Here is a 14,729-nt window from a genome sequence, read left to right on the forward strand (position 1 = left end):
GTAAATATTAAATATATTTACTATAGAAACATCCTTTCCTGGTCCCTTATATTTCCTGTTTTTGGAAAAAAACAGGAAACCATGTAAACATGACCTTGGAAACCATGTAAAAGTAAAATTAAGCTTGACTAAATATAATTTGACAACAACCATCTTGATAAGCCTTTATACCTGTAGTCCAACACGAATCTTCTTTGTAAGCGCTCCCTGGGGAAAGGCAGCCTTCACCATGGGAACCGCCTCACTACTCAGGACTCCGCCCTCAGGTCCCATGTGATCACTTTCTTGCTTGATGCGTGACACCACCGCAAAGTACTGTGGGAAATCTTTTGTGATGATGCGGCAGATACGTTTTTTCTCCAGCTCTGCTAGACTGTCCATCTCTGTAATCACATATGAAATCACAAATCAACAAAATCATGAGAATTAAATGAAAGCTCCCCGCAAGGTAGTTTTAGTTATGTCATCAGCTGTTTGTACATTACCCTCATCCATGCCATTGAGGACTGAAGTGAGCTCTGTTACTTTGCAGTCATAATGATGTTCTTTCCAGGTCTCTCCATTGTCGCTGCGTAGGACGATCAGCTCTCTCTCCTTTCCCCGCATAGAGCCGAAATGAGGAATTTCTACTATCACAGGCCTGAAAATGAAGTGAAGACAATAAAGGGGTGAACAGATAGTGGAAGTCCAATGCATTCACTAAAACCAAGCACTCAAAACCGGACAGCAAGATGGAGAAGTGCACCATGCAAATTGAAATCAGAACTAATTTAAAGAGAATTTAAGTGAAGAAGAGAATTTAAGATGGAAACCCTTATATTACTAACAACCCTATAATTAAGTCCCCTTAGAGATTATGTTTTTCATGATTTATCTGCTTTTACTGTGAAACTACAGATATTTTGAGCCACCTCGGAGGAACTCTTACCCCAAAAACTGTGCCCCGGATGGCCCCATCTCCACCAGTCTGCTCACAAGACCCTCCCCCTCCACCATAGGGGGTGGGTACGCCAGGCGGTGGCGCTTTGCTAGGCGGCAGGTGATTCGTGTTGGTGCTGGACACTTCCTGGGTGGAACGATTATGCGCATACCATCATGACGACTTCCTCTCATCGACCCACCCCGAGCGTCCACCATGAAACTCACAAGGAACCTGTAAGAAGAGAATGATGGAATAATGAAAGAGAGAGAGGGAAGGAAATTAAGAAAGAAAGAGGGACACCACGCTAAAACCACTACACAGACACGAACGAGTGAGAGACGATTCCCATGCTTTGATCACTGTACACCCAACACACGTGGCGAGGGAAGAGAGAGAGCGAGAGAGAAGGCAAAGGTCTAAGCAGAAACAGAAAAGAAGGAGAAACAGTAAGCGAGAACAGACCATTACAGCAAGAGAGATAGAGACAGGAAAAACAATTAAAAAGAGTGACAGTGCTTCGAGCTGTTAAACCTGGCAGCATTTAATCCCTCATTCAACAGCAGCAGAGACACTTAGAAGAAACACAAGGGATTCCTTGAATATTGACTTACCAAAATATTACCACAGTCACTGTACTCATGACTCGGAGTCAAATGCTATCCCGTTTACTGCCAAGATCAATTGTTTCGAAGCAGTGATCAGTGATCAACAGTGTGACCAGAAGCACCTCCACAGGTGGACAGAAAACCCAAAACACCCATTATCTGTTAATGTGAACTGAATGCAATTGTGTGTTTGTCACATGCACATGAGACCCTAACACTGGATGTGGGCTGGGCAGTGCAGCTAAAATGCTAAATTGTGACATTTTTCAACCTACTGATGATATAAAATATTCCGCTCAAGATTTTGAGATCGGTAAGATTTTGTGTTTTTGAAGTCTCGTATGTTCTCTTATGTTCACCAAAGCTGCATTTATTTGATCAAAAGTACAGTAAAAATAGAAATATTGTGAAATATTATTACAATTTAAAATAACGATTTTCTATTTTGATATTTTATCAAATTTAATTAAATTTATTTTAAAAATGTAATTCTTGTGATGGCAAAGCTGAATTTTCAGCAGCCATCATTACGCCAGTTTTCAGAGTCACATGATCCTTCAGAGATTATTCTAATATGCTGATTTGGTGCTCAAGAAACATTTCTTATTATTATCAATGTTAAAAACAGTTGTGCTGCTTAATATTTGAGTGAAAACTGTGAACAGCATTTATTTGAAATTTAATTTTTTGTAACAAGTCTTTACTGTTATTTTTGATCAATTTAATTCATCCTTGGTGAAGAAAAGTATTTAAAAACATTCTTGAAAAGAGTTGTAAAGCTTTTGTACAGTATTGAACAGTATTGTACTCTGATACATTTGCTCTAAAATGGCTTGAAAGTATGTTTTTGTTGTCAGAGGAACCATTTTCACCAAACATCCAGTGATTCCAACTAAAACCGTTTAATGTAGGAACTAAAACGGTGTAAAAGTCAATGATGACAATAAATAGTAAAACAAACTGCTAACATATCTATAATAAATATATATTTAATATACGAGATATGTCACCTCAAGAATTCCAGGAACAATATTGAGTGATGACGTAAACAAGTTTTTGAATTAGAGTAAACTTTAAATCAAGGACACTATAAACGCTCTCACACTCGCAAGACAAGGACAATGTCTAATGGTGTGGACTAACCATTGACCATCATTGTGAAATTCAGAATTAGTATTTTAAATCATCAGCAAAATTATCACAAATACACTGTTACATTTCAATATATTGCCCATTCCTAGTGAAAAAAAAAAAATTATGCAGCTTTAAAGAGTTAGTTCACCCAAAAATGAAAATTCTGTCAGTAATTACTCACCCTCATGTTGTTCCAACCATGTAAGACCTTCGTTCATCTTCGGATCACAAATTAAGATATTTTTGATGAAATCTGACAGCTTTCTCACTCCTCCATAGGCTTTCAGAGGGACCCAAACTCGCCGGCCCAGAATAGTTATTAAAAACATCGTTAAAATAGTCCTTGTGACTACAGTGGCTCTACATTAAGTTTATCATGCGACGACAATACTTTTTGTGCGGAAAAAACAACAAAAATAACGACTTTATCCAACTATTAGTGTTCTTCAATGTGGGCCTCTGACGAGAGTTCACGGGAGCGCCAGGACGCATGCGCGAGAACTGAGATTACGGCGTTCTTCTTCTACTCCTACTTGTTACTGGCTGCTCACTCCTATTACCGCCATCTACTGTACAAGATGACGCCCCGACATTGCCGGAAGCGCAAAACAGTCTGTTTATAAGCAGAGGAAGACGCTTATAAATACAATAGTATGTAAGCTATTGAATTCGACACTTATTGTGATTTACGTCTCGATGAACATGATGTCGGGACGTCATCTTGTACAGTAGATGGCGGTAATAATACTCCCAAGGAGTGAGCAGCCAGTAATAAGTAGTAGAAGAAGAACGCCGTAATCTCAGTTCTCGCGCATGCGTCCTGGCGCTCCCGTGAACTCTCGTCAGAGGCCCACATTGAAGAACACTAATAGTTGGATAAAGTTGTTATTTTTGTTGTTTTTCCGCACAAAAAGTATCGTCGTCGCATGATAAACATAATGTAGAGCCACTGTAGTCACTTGGACTATTTTAACGATGTTTTTAATAACTATTCTGGGCCGGCGAGTTTGGGTCCCTCTGAAAGCCTATGGAGGAGTGAGAAAGCTGTCAGATTTCATCAAAAATATCTTAATTTGTGATCCGAAGATGAACGAAGGTCTTACATGGTTGGAACAACATGAGGGTGAGTAATTACTGACAGAATTTTCATTTTTGGGTGAACTAACCCTTTAACAGGTGATTTCACACTGAGAAGTGAAGAACATGACAAAAACCTCCCTTTCATCACTAATTTTCTAATGTGCTGATGGTGGTAGTACTAGTGTGTGTAATGAGTGATCTGCAATTTATTTTAGAAATGTGCTGAAGTTGCTGATCTCTGAATGTATGTGAGGTCCATTTTCCACAGACCGGCTATTCACACACCCAGTGTGGAGGAGCACTCACACAGATGAGGAGATAAAACAGGGAATAAAACACCGGAGAACAGGAAAGAGATAAAGAGTGAAAGAATACAGGAGAGAACAGATGAAAAATATAGGGAAAAGAAAGGACAGAAAGCTATAGAAAGAGTGATGTCACCGGACTCAGTTTTCACCTGGAGTCATACTGAGGAAGCGGGGAGGAAGGGCTGCAAAAGGAAAATTAACAAAAAGAAAAAAAGAACAGAAAGCAGGAGGTAAACATAAACAACATTCATTATTACAGTTGTTGTCATGGTAAAACAGCTGACATACAAGTAAGCAAATCAAAAATCAAAAATCAGATCTTATGTGCAATGCAGAAAAAAGTGTGTGCGTGGAGTGGGAGGGAACCTAAAGGAAAACAAAATGTGCTTTATGCGAACAACTCAATGAAGTCAATGAAAAGCTTTTTGCATGCTTGCCCAAAACAGCATCATGTCTGCAGATTGGTTGGGTTAAATCATCTTCCACCAATCATAAATGGTATCATATAATACACTAATGATATGCTCGGTCCCCCCCTTAGAAGAAATAGGTGGTTAAAAGTAGGGAGTTAAGTTTTAGCATCGAAATGAATGGACAGAATTGCCACTACTGGAAATGACTACACCTTTAAACTCTCATAAATAAAAGAAAATTCTACTGTGAAATAAGGGGGGTTGAGCACTGCCGTTCAAAAGTTATAGGTCAGTAAGAAAGTTTTTTTTTTTTTAAACAAATTGAAACTTTGCATTAAATTGATTAAATGTGACAAAATATTTCAATTTCAAATAAATGTTGTTCTTTTGAATTTTCAATACATAAAAAACCCCTGAAAAAATATGTATTATGGTTTCCACAAAAAATATTAAGCAGCACAAGGATAACATAATGCAGAAAACTTAAGCAAAGCAGCTAAAAATTCAGCTTTGTCATCACAGGAATAAATTAAATTAATATGTAAATTATAAATTGTATTCTAAATTATTTATTATATTTGAATCAGTCATTTTAAATTGTTTCACAATATTACTGTTTTTCCTATAATTTTAATCAAATTAATGCAGCCTTGATGAGAATAAGAGACTTGCAAAACAATAATAAAAAAAAACAAAAAAAACAAATCGCACCTGACCAAAACTTTTGAACAGTAGTGTATAATAATAAACATCATATTTAATCAAAATATAATAATGTCGTGGCTACTAATGTGTTTGCATCCTTTAAAATCGTGTTAAACAATCTAAACACAAAAACGTATTCTTACCCAGAGTGCACGGGACTGCACGCAGTGTTGTGTGAGTGGTCCACTGTGTCAGGGGTCCAACTGTACCGCCGCATACACTCATTGTTGTATTCACGAGTCACTGCGAGGTGCTGTAAACACATCCAAACATAATGATATGGGGTCAGGAAAGTTGCTTAACCCCTTTTAAAAGGTGTGTGCAGGTTGTTAAAAAAAAACATGTTACATTTAGAAATGATATGATAAAATGAAATTATGATATATATTTTGTTTTTAATTTGATGACTCGGTTATCTAAAGATCTCCTGAGATGCCTTGTAATACCGCTGCCAAGATATGAAGTTAAGAAAACAATATGTCTTCGGATTGGATGCATCTGGATGAAACATGGCCTCAAACAGGACACTCAATAAGAAAAAAATCAGAAAACACAATGAGTGAAAGACCATGAAATAAACACTGACAGGGCTGCATATGGGGGTGGAGCTTATATTTATAAGCAAACAATAACACACAAATACCAATGAGCGACTAAATGAGAGAAAACGAGTGTTCGGATTTTTGGGTAATGAAAGAATGGAAAAAATGGAGAGTGATGACTAACATGGTCACGATCAAGAACCTGTACCTTATTTTGGGGGTCCACCATGTAGGAAATATCTTTAAATACACTCTGAAGCTTTAAAAGAAAAACACACATACAGGCATGTTTACGCTACTTGCTGTAAAGGAGGAAAGGGTGATCTTTGCTCTGCCAAACAAAAAGAGAGGAAATAAGTAGTGTGCTAAAAAAATTACAAAGTCTTTCTCTGATGTTGTTTAAAACCTAGTGATCTGTCTACCTAATCGAACCTAAATTGAACACTTGAATGATGCCCAAAAAGCTGTCAAGGCAGGCAGCTCAATCACCTTTGGAAGACAGCATCTGACACTGAAGGAAAAATAAAAACTGTTTAGTATGCAGTATCGCACTCTCTCGCTTGCACTCTCAAGGAACTCTCAAGGCTGTATGAATACTAAACCTCGTAAATATTATGTTTAGTTAAGGCAAATGGTTGTCATATTTGATATGCTTAAGTGAATCCAATTCAAATTTTAATCAAACAAATTCAGTGGACTAATAACTATATCTCTGCATTCTTTAGAAATTCATTTTTCAAGAGTCTGGTGTGAACATTTGCTCCTGAAAATGGAAAGAGCAACCGAACTCTGAACAGGAAAACACATCATGGAAAAGCTTGACAGAGTCCAAGTGTGACTATCCATCTCTCTCCTTCTCCCTCTCTTTATCTTTCTGCCAGCGTCTGTTTATGGATAGATTGAGGTCAAGCATTTTGATTATTAGACTGAAAGTCTCAAGTCTTTCGAGTTTATTAAAAGGCACATTTGGAAATGAGAATGTGACACTGGACAAAAGAGAAGAGTGTGTTTGTATCCGTGTGGATGGGGACCGAGCTTTCGCAAACCCCAAGGGACCCAACACAAATATTCCAGGACATTTTGCTGTGTTGTGGAAAGTCCTGAGGAAGAACGCCAGACAATAAATGAAATAAAAAATAAAGCTTTAAATTAAGTGTCTGTAACTACTATGCAATAACATTTAAATTAAGCATTAGACACAATGCATTTATTCTTGTTACATGATTATTGTACTTTTATTTTAATTTATGTAATTACATCTATATTTACACTGTTGACCATTCCCTTACACCTTAACACACACTTAAACCTACCCATACCACCAAACCTGTCCTAACCTTACCTGTATCCCACATCCATAACAGCAAAAGTGTTTTGCAATACAACAAAAACAATAACTGTACCTAACAATTTTTTATGCAAGTACATAGTTGTTAAAACACACAATATAAAGTGTGAAAGTACATAAAGCAAACCTTATTTTTTTGATGTTGTATATAATTTCTAGTGGTGACCAGTCAGTGTTTATGTAGATCAAGTGTGATATCTCAAAGCGGTACACACACATAGCACACAAATTTTAGGCAAAATAAATTTAAGTCAATTTTGAATATATTTTCTCAGTATTGAATGAATTAATTATATTTAAAATAAATTATAAACAGGGTTGTTATTGTTAACTAAACCTAAAAGTAAGACTTTTAGTTTATTACTATTCGTTATAAATTAGGGCTGTCACTAACAATTATTTTGGTAATCGAGTAATAGGTCGATTATTTTGACGATTAATTGAGTAATCTGGCATTTTTTGTGGTAATAAAAATAGATCTAAGCAAAGACCTTAGCCTTTAAAATGACTTAAAATACATATATAATAAGAATGAGGTAATAATATTTGGTTCAAATGAAGTATCAAATGCAAATAATCAGATGGTTTATAGAACAACACTGATAAAATACATAATATACATAATATAAACAATCATCTAATGTACATTATGTATTATAACAAATGCCTGCAGAGGGTACCAACGGCCAGGTGTTGTTACACTTTACAGAAGATTAAATCCTTGTTTAATATTGGCCAAACAACATTTAATTCAAATGTTTACTTAATCTTTAATAATTGGCCACTGCTTTACTAAAGAAATGCTAAAGCCACTTTTCTTGAACAGCGAACGTTTTCTATAAGAATAATATGTGGACATCCAAACATGCAAACTTTTATTTTGAAATCACGATAATCAAGACGCATATTTAGAAACATATTGACGTATTCTCCTGTGTTGGTGAAGGTTTACAAATGAATTCCCTTACAAATTGGATAAAATGGCGCACATTGCATTCCCAGATGAACGTTACGCAACCCAAACTCACAGCATATGCAGAGATGGAGTTTGAAAGGCTCCATGCATATAAATGATAACAATTCATGTGGAGCAGCATTTAGTGTGAACGGAGATGAGATGCACGAAACCTCATTTTAACCCGCAGGGCATATATTTATTTCATTGAATCGCAGCCTTTGTGAATTCACAATAGCACTACGCTATGGTCTGGTTTTACGGTAGTACATTGTGCAGGTATAATAATGCGGTTCATGGACTCTCGTCCGTGGAATGGGCCACTTCGCATTCAATTCGGTATTTTGCCGGTGTGGTGAACAATCGAGTCCGGTTGAAGAGATGAGTCCGAGCTTAGGACCCAAGCAATCCTATTGGTTCAAATCACGTTTTATGGGTAATTGCTTTAGTGCCTAGTTACAAATAATACAAAATCACTTTATTATAGAAGTAGTTTGTACTACGTTATAAAGAGTCATTAATGTATTTTAACTGTTATATGTTTAATATACTAGTATTTGACCGAAGCTATAGATTGTGAAATTAAATTTTTTTCGTTTGTTAGTGTGTTTTTTATAATAAATAAACAACATATTTGAGCTTCAAACAACTACATTCTCGACTGAGAAACTCTTAAAACTACATTTCGTGACACAATAACAGTCGTATTTTTAAATTTCGGTCTTTCTCCTCTGCTATTGACGCAGCTCGGACTCATCTCTTCAACCAGACTCGATTGTTCACCACACCGGTAACTCGACACGGGTAAAGAAAAAAACGAATTAAAATTACAACTGAAATAAAAAATTTAAATATTTAAAATACAGAAATAGAACTATTTTTAATAATAATAAAAGTGATCAAAGCACATAATTAACTGACTAAAATGAAAATGAAAATATAAAAGAAAATATAAAAATATAAAAGAAAATATAAAAATAAAAGCTAATTCAAAATATTAATAAATAGTAAAGTAGTATAAAATATAATAATACAACACTGTTTATAAATATGATTTTTTTTTTTACTTCATCTTTGATGTATTCATCACATTCTACGCATTCTAGGATTGCCTTTCCTACTATGGATGATGCTACCTTAGTATTTGGCAAAAAGGAAGATAGAAATAAGAATTTCTTAATTCTTACTACTTTCTGGAAGTATGACACAGAGTATAACAATACTGAATGAGAGTGAGAGAGATAAAGAGAGTAGGGATTCTCACCGTGTCTTTGGTAGGCGCCAGCATCTCTTCAATCATCATGCTGTCTCGAGCGAAGGAGCTTCTGTTCAGAGTGTTGGACCTGTCTGAACTGAAGGAGCGCAGACTGGAGTGTGTAAGAAGTTCACATATGTACACACGCACAAGCAGATACACACAAACATAAAGCAAAAGACACAAACAGGGACGAACACACATAAACACAAAACAAAAACACAAAAGTTACAACATGCAACATCCAGGGAGAACAAAAGCAAACCCCCTTCAGAGAAGAGAGGAGAGAAAGGGATGTCTGATGGACAGAGAGGAGGAAGTAAGAAGAAAACCGATATGGGCAGACCATGTAGAAGAGAAGTTGAATGGGCAACAGGGATGCTTATTAACTGGTTTATCCTTCATCAGAAAATTAACCAATTAATACTATCAGTTAAAATAAGTTTAAAAGGTAATTTAAGTAATTTTTCAAGATATTTTTAAAAAATTGCTGCGTGGTTAAAAAATACACTACACACAGGCGCATTTTTTTATAAGTCCGTGTATAAGACGCATTTTATTATTACATGCAAAAATAATCTAAAATACCGGTAAATAAAGCAAAATGTTTACAAACATTATAAACACTATAAATATAGCCTAACTATAGGCTATTTAGTTCCCCTCACTCCACAACAAATCCTTTCAATTTAATGGTATTTAGAACAGAACAAGAATGAAAAATATAATTAGCTATATAAACGTCAAGCTAAAACTAATTAATTTAAAGCATAACTGAAACCAAAACCAGCGTTTGGATTCTCGTAGCCTCCCTCTCTCATTCAGCATGAATCCAAATGTTTCCATATTCACAATGTATTTGGATGCTAAAGCAATGTTTAGTATGTAAAATAGGCTATGTACTTCACTCATTCAATATTGACATAAAACATCATCATTCACATATATATTTAAAAAAAAAAAAAAAAAAAAAGTGCTTGGCATAAGACCACATTGGGGCGATTCTACTACGGGCTATTTAAATTGAGCAGTGCAACTTTTTATGTTTGGTTGACTATTTTTTGGCTGCAATGTCAAGTTAGTAATGTAATAACTGATATGTATAGTCTTCAGTCACATGATCCTTCAGAAATAATTGAAAACAGTTGTGGCTGCTTAATATTTTTGTAGAAATTGTAATATTTTCAGGTAATATTTGATGAATAGATGAATCTCTTTCTAAAAACTCTTACTGACGATAAACTTTTGAACTGTAGTGTATATTTAAATTAACAGAGGTCTTACTCTTTGTATGCTAGCGCTAGTTAAATTTAACCTGACGTGTTTTGAAAAAAAAGAATCCACTAAGAACAGTTTACAAGCACCACTAATAATAAACTGACAATTTGAGCTAATTTCAAATGTACGACTGCATGTGCATGTGTGCACCCTTCTGCAGTGCTCTTAGAAATGCCTGGATCTCTGCAGGACAGCAGTCTTGGGTTGGTTGTACAGTGTGTGTATGAGAGATTGAAAATTCTGCAGCAATCAGCAGGATTTAAAGGTACAGCACTGTAGCGCACACAGCAGAACTGTGCACGAGGGTGTGTTTACGGAAGAAACGGTGTTGGTTTGTGTGCTAGTCTTCGGATGAATGGGTTTACAAACGTCTTTCTGTGTCCTCCTCTCGCACGTCAGTTTCATTCGTCCTGATCGGCATTGTTTTTATGGTTCTATAGTATTACAGCAGGTGAATCCATGTTCTCTGCAGTACACACTCTCTCATTTCCCTCCTCTGCATTACCTTATCTCTTTTTCTTTTCGTTCTTCATCATTTTCCTCCTTTACTATGCACTTCTCCTCTCTGTCTAATTATCTCGTTCTGAAGAGACAGTATTTTAAAAGAAGGCTGTACTATGGTTTTGTGTGCATTGCATGTGAAACAGCAAAGATGAATATTTGTTCTCTTTAACTAACAGGCTTAGCTATATTATAATCATATGCCTCCTATCTAATGTTCTGCGATCAATGTGCAAATATGTCTGCTTGGAATAACTATTCTCTCTATGCTTCTCTATCAAAAGCACACTAGCGATTATAACCAAACATGCTTAGAACACCATATCTACTCTTAATTTTGCAATAAAATTGACCTGTGATCAATGTTGTGAGTAATGGCCAATTAAATGTGGCATTGCAATTGCTGACTGATCAGCTTGAAGCTTTTGTCCCTGGATGTTACATAGAGCATCACAACTGAAACAACAGCAAAACACAACATATATAAACACAGTCCATGCCACACTGAACAAAAACTCAAAGCAACCAAAATATAATAGTTAGCACACACTAATCATTAATATTTCAGACATCAATAACATTTAAAACAATATTTCACAACACACAACTACTGCCCGCTTTTCCTTTTATTGAAACACTCCTCGCATCTTTTCAATTTATAATCCGCCTTCAAAAGTGTTGGATGGCTTTTGTGTAACCAATAAGCAGCAGGTTTGGCTTCGGAGCCAGAAAGAACAAATCAAACGTCAACACAAGAGGAGTTCAGAGACCAGAACTCCATTTGAAATGCATGAATTTGTTTTATCAGGCCGAGGAGCTCAGGCCTCAGTGTATGAAAGGTATGAGACTCCATAGAAACGCACTGCACCAGATGACATGGTGGAGCGAGGCATGATGGGAGTTGTAGTACGTATGAAAAGGGGCAGTGACAGAAACGACAGCTACAGAGAGAGAAGGCGAAAGGCACAGAGAGAGAAAGGCAGAGAGTAAGACATCACTCTTACCTTATCCTGGGGCTAGAGAGAGTGAGAGAAGCGAAGAAAGAGAAAAGAGTAAAATGTACTGGACGTGGCAGAAGCAGTGAGAGTTAAGCATGGCACTGAGGCTCTGCCACAGCATGTGTTGTGCTCCTAGACAGGACTGGGTGTGTGTTTGGCAAAAACGAGCAACATTAGTAGCCCTATCTAAGAGCAAACAATGCCAGGCTGATGTTAACAAAACAAAAGAGGCAGAATATGAAACTGTAGAGTAGAATAGCATTAAGAAACAATCCAAATAGCAATAAGCATTTCTAAAGCAAGTACAAATAATTTTCAGACATGAAACAGTATGTCTTACCTTGGCTAAGCAGCTGGGATACTGAGTATTTTGCAAATGACAATAATCTATACAGCTCATTTGACTCACATTTGACTATTTAATACCTCTTGTGTCAATATCCAAATACAGCAAACCATAGAGCTAATTCTTCCCTCTGAGCTTCTGAGCACAAAATTTAAATGATCAATTCAATAAATCCATCATAACTAAAGGTGATAACTGGAGACTGAAGGTCTGTATCCATCACATCACACCCTCACGTTCACACAAAAAGAGTCACGCACTTTCCAGGCTTTGTCACTCAGTGTTCCCTTCCCCGTGATGACGTCATTGTTTTCAGTCATTTATTCCACGCCCTCGAATGCTATGACAATTGGCACACAAAGGCCAGCCAATCAGAACTAAATGTCCCGTGCAACAACAGAAAATTAGGCTCCATTGTGCCACATAATGCTTGCATGACAGGACTGGTACCTTTCCATCCTAGTGTCCCCATTTATCTCATCTACACTCATCATCCTTCTGCAACGACAACCAGAACCTGACGAGATGACCTCTTAAATGAGGGGATGGGCACAAAACACCACAAATGTGTGTCATCCGCACTAAACCTTTCTGAGAAACGTAGCTAGTTAGATTTTATAAAAGGTACTGAAAAACACTGTTCAAAATATGTACCTTTAGGCATACAACATCATGTGGCTTTTTTCTAAAATGTGTAATATCTGATCCGATTTGGTGCTTACAAGGACATCATCCTTGTTATGAAGTGTCCTCAAGGCTGTCAAGATCCATTTGATCATGTTTCATTACTCATTAACAAAACATCTAGCCTACAATTAGTCACCCGAGCAATTTATGCGGTTATTTCCACTTGTATTTTTGCTAATCAAACAAAAAGCATAAATAGACCATATAAATACCAAACCAACTTAGGAGATGCAACAAAACACAACATGGGTCAATGCATTAGGTTGTTCAGGCCACATAAATACTGTAAACTGTACATTAAAATTTAAAGTGTTGATGGACACAACATGTAATGTGACCATATTTAGAGGGATAGATGGGGGAAAAAAGGGAAATTAAATTAAAGGGAAAAATGAAAATTATCCTATAATTTACATAAAATGATAAATGATTAATCTAGATTCTAGATCCTATGACTATCTTCTTTCAGACGAACACAATTGGAGATATATAAAAAAAATATTCTGGATATTTCAAGCTTTATAATGGGAGTGAATGGGGGGCGAGATTTTGAAGCCCAAAAAAATGCACCCATCCATCATAAAAGTAATCCATACGTCTACAGGGGGTTAATAAAGGCCTTCTGAAGTAAAGCGATGTGTTTGTGTAAAAAAAAAATAGCTATAATAACTAGCTCCTGGCAGATGAACCTAAGCATACTGCGCAAGTCGACTTGCGTCACAAGACTAAAGGTCCTTGCACACCGAGTCCAAAATTTGCATCCAAAATTTTTGCACATTAAAAAATAAATACGACCTCACGTTATGTCAATCGCGCTTACACACTGCCTCCGAGACTTTTGCCCGTCATAATAAATTCGGATCGGGTTAAATTTTCTGCATTTTTCGCATCTGTAGCAAGCATTTTGAATGGTGATTTGACAATTCAGAGCCACCAAATGACGAATACGAAAAAACGCATGCGAAAATTTTGGACTCAGTGTGCAAGGACCTTAACCCTGACGTGATGTAGGCCTATGACGTAGGATGTAGGAGTATCGTAAGCTTAGACGCCTCTCGTGGTTTAAACAAATAGGCTCCTCTTCTCTTATATCCAAATTCTCTGACATTTCTCCTTAAAATTTCTCGTTTTAGGCTTCTAATTCGTGACTGGTGTTTTGTGTTGCTCTATCCTCTGCGCTTCCACATTCGTCATTGTGTCATGCGTCAGGTCAGGGGTTACTCTTCCGCCGCAAATGACTGCATACGGCCGTCTGCCGGAAGCTAGTTATTATAGCTAATTTAAATTTTAAACATTTTTTAAACATTTCATATTTTTCTTACAAAAACCCATCGCTTCGCTTCAGAAGGACTTTATTAACCCCCTGGAGCCATATGGATTATTTTTTATGATGGATGGATGCATTTTTTTGGGCTTCAAAATCTCACCCGCCATTCACTGCCATTCTAAAGCTTGGAAGAACCAGGACATTTATATGTCTCCGTTTGTGTTCGTCGGAAAGAAGATAGTCATATACACCTTGGATGGCTTGAGGGTGAGTAAATAATAATAATAATTTTCATTTTTGGGTGACCTATACCTTTAAGTATCCACTATGTGTACTTTCTTAAAGCTGAAATAGAACTCGCAGTCATAATCCTCTATACAAATCT

The 14,729-nt window shown here is 36.5% G+C and overlaps 1 protein-coding gene across 5 annotated transcripts in view; it reads right to left on the reverse strand.

The window, feature by feature from the left end:
- The window catches only part of ank3a (ankyrin 3a), a 101,939-nt gene that overhangs the window by 32,765 nt on the left and 54,445 nt on the right, over positions 1-14,729 (reverse strand). For all 5 annotated transcript variants that reach the window (XM_084097519.1, XM_084097518.1, XM_084097517.1 and 2 more), the window contains 5 exons: positions 9,277-9,379; positions 5,311-5,420; positions 929-1,153; positions 486-640; positions 172-383 (listed from right to left, as the gene is read on the reverse strand). In XM_084097519.1, coding sequence (XP_083953645.1) covers positions 172-383; positions 486-640; positions 929-1,153; positions 5,311-5,420; positions 9,277-9,379 — 805 coding nt within the window. The remainder of the gene's footprint in view (positions 1-171; positions 384-485; positions 641-928; positions 1,154-5,310; positions 5,421-9,276; positions 9,380-14,729) is intronic.

Source organism: Abramis brama (genome assembly GCF_963993115.1).
Source record: "Abramis brama genome assembly, chromosome: 21".
NCBI classification, from domain to species: domain Eukaryota; kingdom Metazoa; phylum Chordata; class Actinopteri; order Cypriniformes; family Leuciscidae; genus Abramis; species Abramis brama.